The 21103-nt window shown below is 37.1% G+C and overlaps 1 protein-coding gene and 2 pseudogenes across 6 annotated transcripts in view; 1 reads left to right on the plus strand and 2 right to left on the minus strand.

The window, feature by feature from the left end:
• Positions 1–6227: 6227 nt before the first annotated feature.
• On the plus strand, positions 6228–7834 carry LOC140599703 (elongation factor 1-alpha 1 pseudogene; annotated as a pseudogene).
• Positions 7835–11353: 3519 nt separating this feature from the next.
• LOC140599704 (protein BUD31 homolog pseudogene) lies at positions 11354–12022 on the minus strand (annotated as a pseudogene).
• Positions 12023–12239: 217 nt separating this feature from the next.
• The window catches only part of HEPACAM2 (HEPACAM family member 2), a 48815-nt gene continuing 39951 nt past the window's right edge, over positions 12240–21103 (minus strand). For 3 of the 6 annotated variants that reach the window (XM_072764279.1, XM_072764277.1, XM_026003766.2), the window contains exons 9-10: positions 18564–18673; positions 12240–15468 (exon numbers count right to left, since the gene is read on the minus strand). In XM_072764279.1, the coding sequence (XP_072620380.1) occupies positions 15465–15468; positions 18564–18673 (114 nt within the window). In that variant the 3' untranslated portion in view covers positions 12240–15464. Of the gene's footprint in view, positions 15920–18559; positions 18674–21103 lie in introns of those variants that run through there. The other 3 variants (XM_026003765.2, XM_072764278.1, XM_026003767.2) reach the window with 3 other exon arrangements.

The following is a 21103-nucleotide window of genomic DNA, read 5'->3' on the forward strand; positions in this document are numbered from 1 at the left end:
TATTCTTATATGTGTGTCTTTGTCTCTCATCATTTCCCAAACATGAAATTACTGTTAGAGTCTAAACATTTTAAAATCTCATTATGAATATTGTCAAATTACCCTCCAGAAAGATATTCAGTTCATTTAGTCAAACCCAAAAGGCAAAATGCAATTGAGTGATAAGTATGCTAATTTAAAACCAGGTCTGTTTATAGTTTCTAGAATTTATGTTTTAAACGAACACTTTCTAACTTGGAACCATAGGTGGCACTAAAGCATCAAGGAATAGAATCACTTCCAGAATCCTAAATTGGCAGAGATTATGAATGGACATCCCAGCCACTCTTTTATAGGAGGCAAGCTATATTTCTAGAAAAAGAATTCTTTCTGTTCTTAACACTATCTAAAAACCACCTCCTAATCTTATACTTTTAGTTTTAAGTGGCATACTTGAGACTTCATAATAATATAAGCCTATTGGCGTGTATCTCTTCCACTAAGCTGTGGAATACACTTCACCATGCTATTTGCAAACTATTCCTTAAAATACCAATTGTCTTATGCAGAACTTTTCAGTCTTCTACTTCTATAACTTTTGTTTTTTTCCAAGAAGAAAAGATAGGTCATGGGTCAGAAAAGCAAAGAAATCTCACATGATCTGATCATAAAGGTTAGCACTCTATCACTGTGAACGTGACTTCAAGTGACGTATTTAATTTGCTAAATTGTATAGTAGCCTCCTAGTTTTGCATGTGAAAATTGTGTTTTAAACAAAACATATAAATACCAAATGCATGTGTTCTGGTAGAAATGGTTTTTTTGCGTGTTCCCACTGTCCACTGTTTATACTGGTAGCTATTCTCAGCTATTCTCGCCATCCATGTGAGTTCTGACCCAACACATTCTAGATTTCAATAGGCTAATGACTGAGAAGCAAACAGGCTTGCAGAGCACCTGCTTTTCTTACAAAACCAAAAGGCTCCTACTGATACAGACAGAGCATACATTAAATACAGCTAGCCTTGACTTAGTTTGAAATGAAAATCTGGTAGTTGGCTTTCTCTCTCAGTAACTTCCTTCAGCAACGACAGTAGAAAATGGTTTTATCATCCCCAAATTATGGCTGGAAGATAGGAAGGGAAGAGAAGCAGCAGGAAGCATTTGTGTTAGTTCCTTTCGGAAGATAATGTCACAAAATGCTAATCCTTACTACCTTGCCACTTACAAGAATACATTAGATTCAGAGGACACAGGAACTGAGTCTATCCATTAAAACTACTTTATACTAGTTTAAACAATTATACACTGCTTAAGAGATCTTCCAGAATCACATTAAATACACACGCACATACACACAAACACATATCCTTTAGCTGGGCCTTCTTGTTTCTATACAAATAAAGATCTTACAATATTCTGGGAGCAGCTCAGTATCATAGATACGAGTTAAAATTCTAGGTACCCAATTCTAGAACTTTCAAGAACACTGCCTTATCTTTTTCTTTCTGCAGATAAAGTAGTTTACAGGTCTGCTTCACTGTAATGAGAACCTTGCCTGAATACATATAAATACGTACATAGATGTTTAGATGTATAAAAATAAATATATTTATATGTATGTATGTGTATGTATTATATACATAACAAGAGAGACATACTGCTTTTGATTATAGTTTGCTGATTCTGCTCTAAAAATTTTCCACTTTATCTAGTTTCCTTCTGAAAAACGAAAACCTGAGCACTGAACAAATTAAACAGATGATTAAATGGTTGTGGAACTGTTTAATTCCAGAGGGCTTAGAGGCTTTAGCTGGGGACATTGTAAATTAAACACATGGCTTCATGAAGCCTCTCATACAATTTTACAAAGCAGTCTTTGCTGGATTGGCTGAGAGAGCCACAATAGACATTTACTCATCAGTTAATGCCATTGGATGGGTGACCTAACTTCTCTGAAACTCAGTTTGTTCATCTAAAAAGTAGAAATAATACTTCAAGAAGTTATTCTGTTGATTAAGGGAGAAAACTTATATGTTTAAAAATATATATTACATAATATATAACATATATATTTGCCTTCTTAAAATTGAAGTATAATCGACACACAATGTTGTATTAGTTTCTTTCAGGTATACAACATAGTGATTTGACAACTCTGTAGGTTATGCTGTGCTCACCACAAGTGTAGCTACCATCTGTCACCATATAACACTATTGCAATATCATTGACTCTTTTCCTTATGCTGTGCCTTTCACTCTTGTGACTTATTCATTCCCCTTCACTTCTTTTTGCCCATCCTCTCTCCCAAAAAACTTCAGCTTTGTTTGTTCATTCATTTTGGTTTTTAGATTTTACATATAAGTGAAATCATATAGAATTTGTCTTTTTTTTTGTTATTTCACTTACCATAATACCCTGTAGGTCCATCCATTTTGTTGCAAATTGCAGGATCTCATTCTTTTTCAACTGAATAATATACATATACATACCTATATAAATATATACACTATATATAACACACACACATACATATGTATATACACAGACACACACATGCCCCATGTCTTTTTTATCCATTCATCTACAGATGGACACTTTATCCATTCATCTATAGGTTGCTTCCATATCTTTGCTATTATAAATAATGCTGCAAAATATAGGGATACATATATCTTGTAGTGTTTTCATTTTCTTTGGGTAAATTACCTACTGATTTCCACAGTGGCTGCACCAATTTACATTCTTACCAACAGGAAATAAACATAGGGATACATATATTTTATAGTGTTTTCATTTTCTTTCGGTAAATCACTACTGATTTCCACAGTGGGCTGCACCAATTTACATTCTTACCAATAGGGCATGAGGGTTCCTTTTGCTCCACATCATCTCCAACACTTGTTATTTCTTATCTCTCTGATACTAGCCATTCTGACAGGTATGAGGTGATATCTCACTGTGATTTTGATTTGAATTGGGGTGTGTGTGAATATATTGTAAGTACCTAGTAGAGGTTGGCATCTATTGTACCAATAAATTAAATGGATCTATGAAAGGTTTCTTCCTCAGATTGTCTTGTGGGTTCCAATTCAATGTGTTTCAGTTCAATTCCAATTCAATTCAGTTCAATTCATTTCAATAACATAAACTTTTTCCATAAGAAGCAAGACCACAGTGGTTTTTTTATCTTTCACTAACCCTCTGACTAACCTTGCCGTTGCCATGGTAGCCAACAGCCCATACTCTCTTGTTGACAGAGGCTTCTTTACTATACAAATATCTATACACTCTGATGAAGAAAGAAAATTCTGGGTTTCATCAATAAAATTTTGTTTTAAATGGCTTATTGCTGTGCTCTGAATCTTGATGCCCTTCTCTGTCTTGGGCACAGCTCCTATCAGGTGGAGAACCACATAGTTCAGAATCCATTTGGGGATCTCTCCATGCCCAGAGCCACCAGCTGACACAAGTGTCCCTTATTCACACTCTCTGGTTTCTACCTTTCTGGGATCCAGTTTAGGGTCAGGGAGAAAGGAATTAAAGGCAGGAATTAAAACAAGGAGAAACAAAATCAGAAAACAAACAAACCAAGAAACAACAACAACAACAAGCCAGAAAACCAGAAAGAAAATGACAAGGAAGATGGAGAAAAAGAAAAGAAGTTAAAAGAAAGGTCATAACAATGTTGAACAAATGAAATTTTAGTCAGATATATAATTTGGAGTGTTATGTTATCCCTATATAAATGTATTTGTCTTTAATGTTATTATCGTAAACATATATATCAAGTAGTACAAATTTATGTAAAGTAAAAAAAAAATGTAAGCCTTTCCACCCACTACTTCTTCCTTCTTTCCAGTGGTTGCTAACCATTCATAGTTTAGTATGTTTCCTACTGAATATTCTTTTTGCATAAAGAAAAAATTTTCTTTTTTTAATAATAAATTTATTTTTTTGGTGTTCAATTTGCCAACATACAGAATAACACCCAGTGCTCATCCCGTCAAGTGCCCCCTCAGTGCCCATCAACCATTCACCCTCACCCCCCGCCCTTCTCCCCTTCCACCACCCCTAGTTCGTTTCCCAGAGTTCGAAGTCTTCATGTTCTGTCTCCCTTTCTGATATTTCCTACCCATTTCTTCTCCCGTCCCTTCTATTCCCTTTCACTATTATTTATATTCCCCAAATGAATGAGACCATATAATGTTTGTCCTTCTCCGATTGATTTAATTCACTCAGCATAATACTATCCAGTTCCATCCACGTTGAAGCAAATGGTGGGTATTTGTCATTTCTAATGGCTGAGTAATAGTCCATTGTATACATAAACCACATCTTCTTTATCCATTCATCTTTCGATGGACACCAAGGCTCCTTCCACAGTTTGGCTATTGTGGACATTGCTGCTAGAAACATCGGGGTGCAGGTGTCCCGGTGTTTCATTGCATCTGTATCTTTGAGGTAAATCCCCAGCAGTGCAATTGCTGGGTCATAGGGCAGGTCTATTTTTAACTTTTTGAGGAACCTCCACACAGTTTTCCAGAGTGGCTGCACCAGTTCACATTCCCACCAACAGTGTAAGAGGGTTCCCTTTTCTCCGCATCCTCTCCAACATTTGTGGTTTCCTGCCTTGTTCATTTTTCCCATTCTCACTGGTGTGAGGTGGTATCTCATTGTGGTTTTGATTTGTATTTCCCTGATGGCAAGTGATGCAGAGCATTTTCTCATGTGCGTGTTGGCCATGTCTATGTCTTCTTCTGTGAGATTTCTGTTCATGTCTTTTGCCCATTTCATGATTGGATTGTTTGTTTCTTTGGTGTTGAGTTTAATAAGTTCTTTATAGATCTTGGATACTAGCCCTTTATCTGATACGTCATTTGCAAATCTCTTCTCCCATTCTGTAGGTTGTCTTTTAGTTTTGTTGACTGTATCCTTTGCTGTACAAAAGCTTCTTATCTTGATGAAGTCCCAATAGTTCATTTTTGCTTTTGTTTCTTTTGCCTTCATGGAAGTATCTTGCAAGAAGTTACTGTAGCCGAGTTCAAAAAGGGTGTTTCCTGTGTTCTCCTCTAGGATTTTGATGGATTCCTGTCTCACGCTTAGGCCTTTCATCCATTTTGAGTTTATCTTTGTGTATGGTGTAAGAGAGGGTCCAGTTTCATTCTTCTGCATGTGGATGTCCAATTTTCCCAGCACCATTTATTGAAGAGCTGTCTTTCTTCCAGTGGATAGTCTTTCCTCCTTTATCGAATATTAGTTGACCGTAAGTTGAGGGTCCACTTCTGGATTCTCTATTCTGTTCCATTGATCTATGTGTCTGTTTTTGTGCCAGTACCACACTGTTTTGATGACCACAGCTTTGTAGTACAACCTGAAATCTCTCACCACTGCTATTCAACATAGTACTAGAAGTCCTAGCCTCAGCAATCAGACAACAAAAAGACATTAAAGGCATTCAAATTGGCAAAGAAGAAGTCAAACTCTCCCTCTTCGCCGATGACATGATACTTTACATAGAAAACCCAAAAGACTGCACCCCAAGATTGCTAGAACTCATACAGCAATCTGGCAGTGTGGCAGGATACAAAATCAATGCCCAGAAGTCAGTGGCATTTCTATACACTAACAACGAGACTAAGAAAGAGAAATTAAGGAGTCAATCCCATTTATAATTGCACCCAAAAACATAAGATACCTAGGAATAAACCTAACCACAGAGGTAAAGGATTTTTACCCTAAAAACTATGGAACACTTCTGAAAGAAATTGAGGAAGACACAAAGAGATGGAAAAATATTCCATGCTCATGGATTGGCAGAATTAATATTGTGAAAATGTCAATGTTACCCAGGGCAATTTACACGTTTAATGCAATCCCTATCAAAATACCATGGACTTTCTTCAGAGAGTTAGAACAAATTATTTTAAGATTTGTGTGGAATCAGAAAAGACCCCGAATAGCCAGGGGAATTTAAAAAAAAAAAACCCATAGCTGGGGGCATCACAATGCAAGAAAAAAATTTCATTCATATAAAGAACCATAGCATAAAACTGACCTGTGACATGTTGTTTTTCAGCTAATAATAAGTACAGGACTTTCTCCCATGGATTACATACAGATTTATCTCTTGCCTTTTAATAGTCACAGAGTGCCCTAACTCTCTTTGACCAGTATTTACCTGGTCACCCGTTGATAAGTATCTAGGCTGGTTTTTTGTTCTCTTCCTTTAAATAAATAATTTAGCTTTTTTTCGCAACGGGTTTGCCGCCAGAACACAGGTGTCGTGAAAACCACCGCTAAACCTAAACCAAAATGGGAAAGGAGAAGACTCACATCAACATCGTCGTCATTGGACACGTAGATTCGGGCAAGTCTACCACTACTGGCCATCTGATCTACAAATGTGGTGGAATCGACAAAAGAACTATCGAGAAATTTGAGAAGGAGGCTGCTGAGATGGGAAAAGGCTCCTTCAAGTATGCCTGGGTCTTGGATAAACTGAAAGCTGAACGTGAACGTGGTATCACCATTGATATCTCCCTGTGGAAATTCGAGACCAGCAAGTATTATGTGACCATCATTGATGCCCCAGGACACAGAGACTTTATCAAAAACATGATTACAGGCACATCTCAGGCTGACTGTGCTGTCCTGATTGTTGCTGCTGGTGTTGGTGAATTTGAAGCAGGTATCTCCAAGAATGGGCAGACCCATGAGCATGCCCTTCTGGCTTACACACTGGGTGTAAAACAACTAATTGTTGGTGTTAACAAAATGGATTCCACTGAACCACCTTACAGCCAGAAGAGATACGAGGATATTGTTAAGGAAGTCAGCACCTACATTAAGAAAATTGGCTACAACCCTGACACAGTAGCATTTGTGCCAATTTCTGGTTGGAATGGTGACAACATGCTGGAGCCAAGTGCTAACATGCCTTGGTTCAAGGGATGGAAAGTCACCCGTAAAGATGGGAATGCCAGCGGAACCACACTGCTTGAAGCCCTGGATTGCATTCTGCCACCAACTCGTCCAACTGATAAGCCCCTGCGTCTGCCTCTCCAAGACGTCTACAAGATTGGTGGTATTGGAACTGTCCCAGTGGGTCGAGTGGAGACTGGTGTTCTTAAGCCTGGTATGGTGGTCACCTTTGCTCCAGTCAATGTTACAACTGAAGTAAAGTCTGTTGAAATGCACCATGAAGCTTTGAGTGAGGCTCTTCCTGGGGACAATGTGGGCTTCAATGTCAAGAACGTATCTGTCAAAGATGTTCGTCGTGGCAACGTGGCTGGTGACAGCAAAAATGACCCACCAATGGAAGCAGCTGGCTTCACAGCTCAGGTGATTATCCTGAACCATCCAGGCCAAATCAGTGCTGGATATGCACCTGTGCTGGATTGTCACACAGCTCACATTGCTTGCAAGTTTGCTGAGCTGAAGGAAAAGATAGATCGTCGTTCCGGAAAGAAGCTGGAAGATGGTCCCAAGTTCTTGAAATCTGGGGATGCTGCCATTGTTGATATGGTTCCTGGCAAACCTATGTGTGTTGAGAGCTTCTCTGACTATCCTCCTCTGGGTCATTTTGCTGTTCGTGACATGAGACAGACGGTTGCTGTGGGTGTCATCAAAGCAGTGGACAAGAAGGCAGCTGGAGCTGGCAAAGTCACCAAGTCTGCCCAGAAAGCTCAGAAGGCTAAATGAATATTATCCCCAATACCTGCCACCCTAGTCTTAATCAGTGGTGGAAGAACGGTCTCAGAACTGTTTGTGTCAATTGGCCATTTAAGTTTAATAGTAAAAGACTGGTTAATGATAACAATGCATCGTAAAACCTTCAGAAGGAAAGGAGAATGTTTTGTGGACCATTTTTTTTTTTTTTGTGCGTGTGTGGCAGTTTTAAGTTATTAGTTTTTAAAATCAGTACTTTTTAATGGAAACAACTTGACCAAAAATCTGTCACAGAATTTTGAGACCCATTAAAACAAAAGTTTAATGAGAAAAAAAAAATAATTTAAAAAAGAGAAAAAAATCCAGAAATGTTCTAGAAACTGTGTGAACATTTTATTGACATAGTAAGTTTTTGGTAACACTATAGTGTGTACAATAACTTATCAGTGCTTCCACTAAGTTAGTGCTGCATAAAAATGATAAGGGTATAAGTGAGGTGACATGCTGAGTTCTCAAATAAGAAAGCAGACCTTTTATATCTAGTTCCTGGTTCAGTTATTTAAGCAAAGGTAGAGCTTGGTTAAGATTTGGATCTGACAATATGTGTCTGCTAAGAAGATATAGATATTTTTAGTAAGTTAATAAAAACCTAGGCTATGGAATTTAAAGAAATTAAAGAGCTTGTTTGGTCCTACCCTCTTACATTACAGATTAGACAACTGTGGCTGGGCACAAGAAAATGGTGTTTAGTTTTGCGTGGATATATACACTAGTATTTTGATAATATCATGCCTAGGTTTGTAACCTAGTAACTAAATGTTATTTCATTTATTTAATTATTTCATCCATTGTCTTGTAGGGGTAAATAGACATGACAGGGCTCCAACAGAGTTTTGTGGGTAGCACTATGGGCTTACATAAGAGTCTTGGATGTTATTGGGGTAGCTGCATAGCAGAGGTAATATTGGCACTGATAATTTTGAAAAGTAAACAAGAATTTCCAGAAGGACAAGGAGACAGATCATGGAGGTTTTCTATATACAGTCATGATGTATTTTATTGTTCCAACTGGGACATTTTTGAGAGTAGATGGCTTAAAACAATGTAGTTTTAAGTGTGTACGTTGGAACAGTGGGGTGTTGATGAATAATCTCCTTCATGATATGGAAAAATAAATCAAGGTTAGAAATTAATTGATGGATATGGAATCAAGCGAGTGTCTTTGTCTATCAATACCCAATTATGACTACTTGGCAGGTTAGTGTCTTCTACTGAGGGCTTGAAACTAGGAATCAGAACTCCCAGTTAGTAAATTTCTTAATATGAAAAATCATAAAGTTAAAAAATTTAAAAACATATTGAGTTATATGTTAATTAGACTAGTAATATTTCACTAAAATAGAACTGTCTGAGAAAATGTGGTTTTAGGTGGTCATCATTGTAAACCCAGGAACCGTCTTCACTAGGGACAAAAATATATAGGACCACCCTCTTTCTTAGATATTTATGGATACACAATGATAACATTTGTGTTCAATTTCCCTCTCTTGCTGCCTTTTTAAAATGTGCCCAGATTAAAGTTTAAAGTTTCTTTCCAAGTTCTCTTGCTTCTTAACCTTCCTTGGCTTCTCTCTAATTTCCTAAAGTTGATGTTTCAAAATGTTTCCCTCTTTGTTTGCTCTCTATCTCACTCTCTTGCATCCATTTCCACTTGTTTCTCATTTCTATTTAAAAACTTCAATTTTATTCAGATGTCCACTCTTCTTCCACACAACCATGTGCTTCTGGGAGTGTTGACTTCATCTCCATCTCCAGGGGAGTGAATTCTGAGTATTGTATCAATCTAATCTCATATCTCTTGTTAGTAATTCCTTTAGGAGAGGACATGTGGTATAGCCAAGGAAACGCTACTGGAATTCTGGTGGAGGCTGCTAGGAAAGGTTTCCTTACACATAAGAAAACAATCTAGGAAAAAGGTGGTTTTTCCATGTTCTTGATTTTGTGGTGTCTAGATGTAATTTCCGTAATTGATGCAGCCATCTATAACCATGAAGGCAGAGTGGAGAAATGGAAGAGAACTTGGGTTTTTGATGATATTGTTGAGTCGTTAAATTAACCAATCCTGGAGTCTACCTTGCATTTGAACTTTCAATCACTTGGGATATAATAAATTATTCTAAGTCAGTTTTATTCAGAGTTTTCTGTTATTTGCTACAAAAGACATTATAAGTATATAAAAATGATTCAAATTTATTTCTTAAACCCAGGCCTCTCCTTAAAGTTCTCATGTTGGATATACAGCTGTTTATCAGGCATTTCTATTTGGAATCTTAAACTAGTCCTGACAAGTGATCTGTGGGTCACAAACTAGTTATTTTATGAGTGATTATGATAAAATTTTGTAGATACAGTCAGACCCTGATAATTCTCCTTTCTGAAGAACAGTTTGATAAGGTTTTAGTGAACTGCAGGAAAAATAGCTCCCAAAGTTATCAATACCCATGAGAATCAGTCTTAGAGGAACTTGGTTATTGGAAACACAGTAATTTATTTGCCTCTAATAAATGTAGTCTTCATTAAATATACAATGGGCAGTTAATCTAATTGAGTACAGTTCAAAAAACATTTATTGTTGGTGTTCCAAAGTATATACACTGGGATGGATGCCTTAGGGCATACTCAGAAGAGCATGCTATCATGGGTGTCTCTGAAATCCTCACCTCCTGGGATAACTGCTTTATGTAGAATTTAAAGAACTGACTGCTCTGAAGCTTCAGAAACCTTTTGTCATTAAACTAAGGGGGAATTCTGCTGCAGGGAAGAAGCAATCTGTGAGTTTATGCCCTATTGTATAGCAAGCAATTGAACTGTCATCTTCCTTAGGAGCATATTCAAGTGAGAAAGTTCTCAGACACAAAAAACAAATAACCTGTTTGCTGGAGGCCCAATGGTATTTGAAACTAATGAAGTTCTTATAGGAGGGCTAAGAAGAAAATTGGTGTGTACTCCACTCTAGGATGCTGCCCTGTTCAGAGAAATCATGTGATACCTTGGAATAGACCCTGGACTTGGAGCCAGAAGTGCAGTTGGGGATCTGCTCTGCCACTCATTGGTTTGGTGATTTTCAGTCTTTTCACTTCTGAGTCTGTTTCTTCATCTATAAAATGGGCATGCTTGTTTTAGTCACAAGGTTCTCGCGAAAGTCAGCAATGGATAAGAAAGTGTAAACCTCAAGGTTAACATGATAATGCTAATAAACACTATCTTGGACATGAGGAGGAAGGAGAGTAACAGTGTAAAATCCAAGTGCTATGTTTGATTTCCATGTCTGCTCATGAGAAGAAACCTTTGTTTTCTTACTGCCTTATGAAACTAAAACGTACACATTCACATATTTTTGAACATGAACTTTAGAGGAATACATAAGAATTACATGAGAATTCACAGGGATATACAGCAATACAGAAATAGAAAATAAAAACTTTCTAAAAATAAATTAAATCTTTAATAATATAAACTATTACCCATATGTCATGTGCTGTGTTCCCACTCAATTTTATTATCATTATTATTATTATTATTAATTATTATTATTATTATTATTATTATTATTAAAGGTTTAAAGCTTTATTTCTACAAATCACTGGTAAACACTAAAGCCTTTACATATAGAGACCATGCTCCAAATCAGGCCAGGAGCACTGCTCTGCAGGAAGAGCTGCTCCTAGGAAAGAGGGTGGTACCATGGTCAGAAACCCAAGAAGTCCAAAGTTCAGGGTGAAGAGGGGTCAGGGCCTGAGGACCTCAGCCAGAGCAGCCCTGGCAGCTGCAGTGTGTGCACTCGATGATCCAGCCCACTTCCAGCTTGCTTTTGGGGACCCAGTAAATGCAGTTCATCCCAAAATTGGTGTCCCATGTCTGAATGCAGTGCAGACAGCATAAATTCTCATACCCCTGCTTTTTTTTTTTTTTTGCAATCAGGTTTTTATCAGCATAGCCTTCTTTAATACAATATTCATACAGTTCTCTGCTTAAGGCTTTCCGCTTATAAAAGAAGTCAAAAATATAGCGGATTTTCTGGTGGTAGATCCTGAAGATAGGCTGAGATTCCACTTTCCTCTTTCCCTCATGAGGTTCTGTTTCAGCTTCTCTCATCTTTTGATCTAATTCATCCAGTGTTGGCTCCATCAACTCCCAACCATCTGGGGGAGCTTTCCGGCTTCTTTTGACTTTAGGCATTTTTCTCACGAGATAATTTGCAAAGATCGTCTGCTTCCCAAGAATGTAACATAAAGACCTCTGGTCTCTTCAGTTACAGGCTTAGGTTCTTGTCCAGCTCTACCAATTACTATGTGACTTTGGGGGTGTCACATTCCCTTTCTGGTCCTCAGTCTTGTCTGAACCACCATCACCGTCAGGCACCATTTCTCTCAGATTTTATTATTTTAACAAAACTTTATAAGGTGCTATGATCTTGTAAAACTGAGTGATCACATGGACTATCTTTGAATGTATGTATGCAGTTTGTTTTAACTGAAATTGTCTTATTAACATGAGAGCACAAATGTTAGAAAAAGAAGGGAAACTCTTTTATTCACAAGTATTTTATTTTTGTTTAAAAGTCTTATCAGTAGGATATATTCTTTAATCAACGCTAGGAATACAATTCTATTCCAAATTAGAAGCAGCAATAGAAAGTTAAAAATTTTAACAAGAGCTCAGCTAAGATTATGTTTAGTTAATAAGGAAAAAATTTTAGGGTGGTTTTTAAAGATTAATTTGTTTATTAGATAAACATCTGGGTTTGGTTCATCGTTCATTCCCTTGGCAACCTTGATTAATTTATGAGATTTTCATCCCCGTATACTAAAAAAGCAGTGAGTTATCCGGTGTTACACACCATTGACAGCAAGTTAATGGGATTCTAGATCCTTTCACATTTCTCCCTTTAGCAATTCCTTGTTGCTTTGAGAGGAACCATGCTCCAAGAGTGTATCTATGTGTGAGAGAGCAATACAGAAATGAGAAGAATTACAAGTGATTGGAAAGTGATTCTGAAAAAATGAAAATATGTGTTTGTATTTCCTTTGGTTTGTGATAAGATACTCTGGAGGGATACACACAATTAGCCAAACCAAAAACGCAAACCAAAAACTAATATGACTTTTGTCCTGATATATACTCTTTACAGGATTTAAATTTGTGAACCATGTGAATGCATTATTACCTGTTCATGAAAAGGCTGTATAATATTGTCTGTGATTTAAAGTGTTCCAGGGTTGGGTCTTGTAAGGGGGGTGGGGACACAGAGATACAGCTAAAGCTTATTGTGATTAATCTGCTCTCAAGTAAGAAATGCAAGGGCATTAGGGAGGGAATTTGGATTGAAGGGGAGGAGAGGCAGATGGAACTTGGGCAAGTGGTGCCTGGGAAAGCTGACCGGTTCTCTTCCAGCCCTGTGATGGGACTGCAACCTTTCTTTGGCTCTGACAGTTACAAATTGCATTCAGTTTAGAAGTTCCTCCTTAGACATCCACCTGTATATGCCGTGTGATCTCGGTGTTATAAAACAATACTGAGAGGTGAAGGGGAATTCATCATACTGGTTATTAACCTCATTTCTGCTTTCAACTTATCTTTGTAAACTCTCATTGTTCCTTCATCTTGTTTTATCAACTTTATTTTTTGGGCGTATTTTATCTTGTTATATTATGCATTTATGTGAGCTACCATAAATTCTTTCTGGAACTAGAAGGTGTATGAAAGATTACATGCATAACTAACCTAGGGAAACGTTAACATATTATTTCTGTGGAGGTTAGAATACAAGTGATTTTGTATTATTTTTCTAGCCTTATGAGATATAATTGACATATAACATTGTGTAAGTTTAAGGTGTGATGATTTGGTACATGTACATACTGTAAAATAATTTACCACAATAAGGTTAGTTAGCACAACCATCACCTCACATGATTGCAATTTTCTGTTTTGCTGTTGTAAGAATCCTTAAGATCTACTCTCTACAGGTGATTTTAACTATCTTATGGTTAGCCTTATGCATTTCCGAGTATGTAGGTATGCATATCATATATTTATTTACAGAGGGTATTAATTCCTTTTCAAATTAGACTATGTACATATATTTTACCAAATGCAAAAGAAAATGTTTGTGAAAAAAAAGAAAGAAAACGTTTGTGGTAGGACTGGTGGACTTTTCTAGCAGAAAAATACATAAGGTGGTAGAGAAAGAAACCAGAAAGGGGCTGTGGGACTTAATTTTCCTTTCACCATGTTCTTCTGTGAAAAGATGGGAAGAAACAATGTAAATACAGTGGTTCATTTGAAACACTGAAAAAGAAATGCTATTCTTTCAATTTCTTCCTTGTGTATAAAATAACAAGTCATGAGACATAGTTTAAAGTCAGTAAATACAGGTGTGTATCTTTTTTTTTTTTAATAGTTGCAGTGCAACCACTGTATGGATCTAATGTCATTTAAAATTCCCCTACTGTTGAATATTTGGGTTGTTTCTACTTTTATTTGGCCAAAATGAAATCTTACAGTATAGCACTGTCAGGTCAGAGTGTTTGTAGCCAATGTAATTATACATATTCATCTTTCATTTTGAAGATCTACAACACTCAGATGATCATTCTGTCCCCACTCCCTGGGCCTCTTGTGCCCTACACAATTGCCTTGTGCTACTTTGTATACCTGCTTCTCTCTAGGTCTCTGACCACCTTCCTTTCACAGACTTTCTGCAACTTGATCCTTGGTCATCTTGTTTTATCTGGTACCATTTATTTAGAAGTCTTGGCTAATGACGATTGTTATCTGAATCAGTTATTTCACTTAGAGGTTATAAAATGGAATTTTCTAATTCTACCACTTGGTCTCTAACTGATTTTTTAAAAATACAGCAATATACAAGGAGGGAGACCATTTCCAGAATCAGCAATTCAGTCAAGTAAAAATTTTAAGCCTGAAAAAAAAATAGCCATGAAAGAGCAAGATTCTTATTTTTAGTAGTTCTCTGTAATCTACACTTAATTGCACACTGGGAAATAAGGATAAAAAATCTAATTGTACAATTTGACTTTTCTGTAAAATTTTTGACAAAGAGTCAAGGCCATATGAAAATCAAAACCAGAATAATTTATTTGAATCTATCTTTCCATGAACAAAAATAAAAATAAGACTTTAGTATGTCATTTCCTTCAGTGTTTTACATCTTTCAAAAAAAGTTATTAGTAATTGACAACCTAGGAGAAGGGAAGTCTTGCTGTTGTGACAGCCATCCTTATTGTGTGGTACAAATAGCAGGAAGGAAGTCTGGGAATAAAATTATAAAAATTAATATAGTAATTTAACAGTAATGAGAATTAATAAAACAAAGCCTGTTGGAAATTTTACAAATATAAAGTTTCCACATTTGGAAATTAGATAGAAGTGTCAGTGTTGATGAAAGTGAAAGTATAGATTAGAAGTAATTGAGCTTTTTAGAGAAACTTGATATGAAAAGAGTAAGTGGAAAGTCCCATCCTTTTTCTTCTCTCAGTCACTATGATAAACTGTCCACTGAGGACTATTTCCCCACCATGTTTCTCCGTAGCACAATGCATTGTGTATATGCTGGAAAACGTTCAGTACAATTTTTATAAATGACTATTCTGCATTTAAAAGGAATAATGAGTAAGAGGTATTAGGCTTGGTTTCTTCACTGATTCCAGATGAATATACATTTCCACTGTTTTTCCTCAAAATGTTCCTTCATTATTTCACTCCAATGCACTGCTTTACCCATGAATGCTCACCTGGCAAAGAGATGTTACAAGATATATAAAATATTCTACAGATTTCCAGTTCCACAGGTAGAAGAACCTTAAAATCTTTTATTCTTTTCAATAGCTGCAATAAGAATGTTTTGAACTAGTCAAGAAAATTACATTTACAAACAAATAAGTATAAGGAGTAAGCAATCAGTAAATTTTGTAGAAATTTTCCTTTTGAAAGTAGAGGTTTACTTACTCAAATGTCCGGATTTTAAAATACTAACAGCCAGCCAAGGGTTTAAAACAAACAGTGCCAGGAGCATTTAATGAGGTCAACAGATGGCATTTAAATGAATGTAGCCATAAGTTCAATAAGCAAATAACTGGGTAGAGTACTAAAATATGAAAACAGGTTGACTTACCTATTTATTAAACACCAGTCCAATTAGGTAACAGACACATGCAGCAGTGAAAACAACACTGCTAGAATAGTCTAAGAGCCAAAGAGAAGAATTTTTTGGCTGTCTTTCCTATCTCAGAAGCAACTGTCAAACAGTATTACAAGAAGGCAGAAAGTTATTATTCTTTACCCAGAGCTCCCACATTCACTTTGGGAAGGAGGGAGGAAAGAGATTCACCAGCCACCTGTAATACTGCATTATTCATAAAATTGATCTTTGAGTTTAATTGGACTTAAAGAATAAAGCCATGGGCAATCAGGAGGGTAATATGGCCTTTGCATGTTTAGGGAATATTTATTTTATTGAGGAATATTTATTCTATTAAGGACTGCTGCTAGTCTTTGTTACAATAGCAAACAAGAACACACCAAACTATGGGGTCCTTAAAAGACTCAGGCTTTCTTAACCTCTATCCCTAGCAGATAATGTTCTGGAAATGTTTGTAGACTGACTGTAAATAAAATAAGTATAAAACACTTTCTGAAGAAAATAAAATACTCTACTTGTTCATTTTTAGTATATGTGCTGCCAAAGCGAGCACTCTACTTGTTCATTTTTTAAATTTAGGTAAAATAAATCTGTATTCAAGGAAAATTCCACTTTAAAAAATGTTGGCTCTCCTTTAGGATGAGTTGGGGGGAGAGAGGGAGAGAGAGAGAGAGAGAGAGAGAGAGAGAGAGAGAGAGAGAGAGAAGGAAAATTTTAAGAGAGAGAAGAAAGAAGGGAAGATTCAGAGAAGTCAGATATCAAAGGATGGAGGTAAAAGAAGAGAGAATCCTTGGAAGATAAAGATACACAAAGAGAAGCAAAGAAAGACTAGAAAGACAGGAAAGTTGGTGAGCCCAGTCCATGGAGACAGAGGACTGGGAGTGTGAACTGGGGTTGTTACCCCTAGAGGGAGCATGTCCTGAATAGCAGTTTTGAATAGTCCTTTATGGACTTGAAAAAGAACATTTCTGCTTTACTTTCAACCTTCCAAGTTTACTTCTAAAATAGAGTTTTGTATTCCCAAGAAACTCTAAAGATATTGCTTATGTCTGAGAGGACTCTAGTTTCAGAGAGTGATTTTCTTTTTTAGCTTAGAGAATCATGGTTTTTTTTTTTAACAAGTGAAACCAACCTGATCACTCTGTTCTGAAATTGTAGCTGCTATATTCTACAACTTTATAAACAAATCAACACTTATTTTATTATTGGGAGCTTTAAAACATAAACCTAAAGTTTTCATCTGGTTTGTTTGCATTCTAAATAAAAAATAGATAATGCAGAACAAAGGACATATAGAAAACCACGTGAATTTAAGTAGGATAAAAATCTTAATTGGATACAATCTTAAAATTGGGAAGCAGACACACTCTCAAAATTCTTTCTGTTCTTTACATCTAACAACAAAAACAAATCCCTTAATTTTCTATTCCAGAAGTAAAGAGAGTCAGGTGTCATTTGAGAAGAGGTTTATTCATTTGTGAGAGAAAGAGAGACAGAGAGGCACAAAGGGGAGAAGGACAAAGAAGGGGAGGGAGAGAGACAAGCAGACTCAGAGACACGATGAGCAGGGAGCCCTACCTGGGGCTCCTTCCTAAGACCCTGAAATCGTGACCTGAGCCAAAATCAACAGTAGGACACTAAACTGATTTAGGCGCCCAGGTGCCCAGTAATATAAACATTTTCTTTTCTTTTCAAGCCAGAAGTTCCTAGCTCTGTCAAGGTCTGCTCCTTTTCTCACAGTTCCCTGGGTCAAGAAGCAATGCAGTGATGGGGTCCTCTAAGGTATCCTGCCACTTAGCCCTTAAATGACTGCATAGTCCACTGTCCCCACCCCCCAGGACTGGGTCTCATTCCCCTACAATAATTTCCCATGCACTCATCCACTGCTGGCTGTTATTTTTGGTATTTATCCAGAGGTGTGCATGAATTACTTCGCTAGAACTGTTTCTTTTGCCAGAGGGGAAGTTCCTGTGTGTGGTTATTGATGTTCTTTTCAAAGTCAATAAATGACAAATAAAGAAATGATGGAAGATGATTTGTGGCAGTTATGCCTGCAGGAACAGCATGAAAAGGGGAAGTTCATTTCATTATTTCAAAAGGCTGTAGGCTTAATTTCTCCATGGCCAAGAAGGCAGGGCAAATCCTTAGTGTCAGCCCTGGGGTTAACTGGTAAGTAGTTTCCTGGCTTTGGCCTCAGCTCAGATTTTATCCTCTCTGGGTGTGAGGCCAGTGATTTTGTTCATTTGAGAGTAGAGTAGACTGCTTTGAATCTGTAATAGGCTGGGCATTTGATGATAACAGTGCTGTGCATATTTTGTCGGGTTTTTTTTTTTTCCTGGTCCCAATTGTAATGACAGATCATGGGCTCTAAAACCACCACAGTCATTGGAAAATCATCAAGATGACCAAGATGGCTTGAGAACTGGCCTGAAAATCTCTTTCATACCCAGACTCATTGGGGGAAATGCTGGATTCCAAAGCTCTGCATTCTAGACCAGTGGCCCAAGTATGTAACTCTAGAAAATACTTTTGTGTTTGTCTATTTTTTCTCTAAAATTATTTTCTAGTGGGGAAGTGTGTTCAAATGTATAGGAGCTATAATTTCCTGTTTTAATATTTTTCTTCTGAGCCTTCCAATACATTTTGGGGAAAGCAAAGTAGCATCACCAAGTGCAGGTTCATACTTACTCTGGATGGTCGTGCTGTTGGGCAGGGATGTGCTGAATAACTTCATATATTGTACTGTGAAAATCTTGTCCTGATACACCATCAGAGGCTGGAACAGACCTACTTGGCATCTAGAAAATGTGGCACACACAAAAAATTAGCAGACTAATAAATAGTATGACTACTCTGCTGCATAGCTGAAAACAACTGGAAGTAGCGATGATTAGAGAAGTAGATCTGTTTATCTTCCCTATGATATCCATTTTCTCCTTGCTATGGTTTCCTGCACTTACCCTATGGTAGTTTGTGCAGCAGCATAGCTATGAAGTCAGAAGAGGACTTGCTTGACAATACTATCACTTTTTTTTTCTTCATTTAAGAAAAAAGCTGGCAGTACTGTAAAGGAACTATAATAGAAAGAAAAATAGCAAAAGAGTAGATATCAGGACAGTTTAGAATCAGAGCATATACTATTATCTTTTATATTACATCTCAATTAGCTTTTTGACATTATTTGCCAATTATATGTGCAAAGATGGTTGAGAAGAAAGAATAACGTATAGATAAAAGCCCTCATCACACTGCAAGTTGATACAGAGTGTACCCAAAAATACAGAACACATGAAGAGATATGTTTTGGATTGAATGCAGTCACGGGCTCTAACAGAAGGCTTGGAAGAGTGTGGAAGTACTGCAGTATATTTCTGCCTGGTAAAAACCAACATGTGTTTTACTGAAACTGGCACTCATGTTTTATTAACTCCCATTCCTTATATCTGATCATTTTCTTCTTCCAGAAACACTGCTTTCCAATTAGTTAACTGAAGTCTGGTTCCCCTTCTCATCCCAAGCTCTTCCAATTTTCATCACACTTCCAATGGATCACTTTCAGTCCTTTATATTTATAGAGCATCACCTAGAGAACTCTTTGTCCTTAATAAATCATCTGAAGAGTTTGTTATCTCATTCCAATTTAATATGCTATGTTGTATTGGAATATCTTAGCTTTGTGTTTTCTTTGAAAACTATTTCCATTCCATTTGCAAAAGTTCTCACGTGCAGCCTTAGAATATGTAATTCATCCTTGCATTTTTGTGCCATGGAGATTTTTTTTTAATTTAAAAAATTTTTAAATTTATTATAATTATTATTATTTTTTGGAGTTCAATTTACCAACATATAGCATAACACCCAGTGCACATCCCATCAAGTCCCCCCTTAGTGCCCATCACCCAGTAACCCCCTACCCCCCGCCCAACTCCCTTTACACTACCCCGTTGTTCGTTTCCCAGAGTTAGGAGTCTCTCATGTTCTGTCTCCTTCTCTGATATTTCTCACTCTTTTTTTTCTCCTTTCCCAATTATTCCCTTTCACTAGTTTTTATATTCCCCAAATGAATGAGACCATATAATGATTGTCCTTCTCCGATTGACTTATTTCACTCAACATAATACTCTCCAGTTCCATCCACGTCGAAGCAAATCGTGGGTATTTGTCATTTCTAATGGCTGAGGAATATTCCATTGTATACATAGACCACATCTTCTTTATCCATTCATCTTTCGATGGACACTGAGGCTCCTTCCACAGTTTGGCTATTGTGGACATTGCTCCTAGAAACATCAGAGGGCAGGTGTCCTGGCGTTTCATTGAATCTGTATCTTTGGTGTAAATCCCCAGCAGTGCAATTGCTGGGTCATAGGGCAGATCTATTTTTAACTCTTTGAGGAACCTCCACACAGTTTTCCAGAGTGGCTGCACCAGTTCACATTCCCACCAACAGTGCAGGAGGGTTCCCCTTTCTCCACATCCTCTCCAACATTTGTGGTTTCCTGTCTTGTTAATTTTCCCCATTCTCACTGGTGTGAGGTGGTATCTCGTTGTGGTTTTGATTTGTATTTCCCTGATGGTAAGTGATGTAGAGCATTTTCTCATGTGCGTGTTGGCCATGTCTATGTCTTCCTCTGTGAGATTTCTGTTCATGTCTTTTGCCCATTTCATGATTGGATTGTTTGTTTCTTTGGTGTTGAGTTTAATAAGTTCTTTATAGATCTTGGATACTAGCCCTTTATCTGATATGTCATTTGCAAATATCCTCTCCCATTCTGTAGGTTGTCTTTTAGTTTTGTTGACTGTTTCTTTTGCTGTGCAAAAGCTTCTTATCTTGATGAAGTCCTAATAGTTCATTTTTGCTTTTGTTTCTTTTGCCTTTGTGGAAGTATCTTGCAAGAAGTTACTGTAGCCGAGTTCAAAAAGGGTGTTTCCTGTGTTCTCCTCTAGGATTTTGATGGAATCTTGTCTCACATTTAGATCTTTCATCCATTTTGAGTTTATCTTTGTGTATGGTGTAAGAGAGGGTCCAGTTTCATTCTTCTGCATGTGGATGTCCAATTTTCCCAGCACCATTTATTGAAGAGATTGTCTTTTTTCCAGTGGATAGCCTTTCCTCTTTTGTCGAATATTAGTTGACCATAAAGTTGAAGGTCCACTTCTGGATTCTCTATTCTGTTCCATTGATCTATGTGTCTGTTTTTGTGCCAGTACCACACTGTCTTGATGAC

The sequence above is a fragment of the Vulpes vulpes genome, chromosome 7 (assembly GCF_048418805.1).
Source record: "Vulpes vulpes isolate BD-2025 chromosome 7, VulVul3, whole genome shotgun sequence".
NCBI lineage: Eukaryota > Metazoa > Chordata > Mammalia > Carnivora > Canidae > Vulpes > Vulpes vulpes.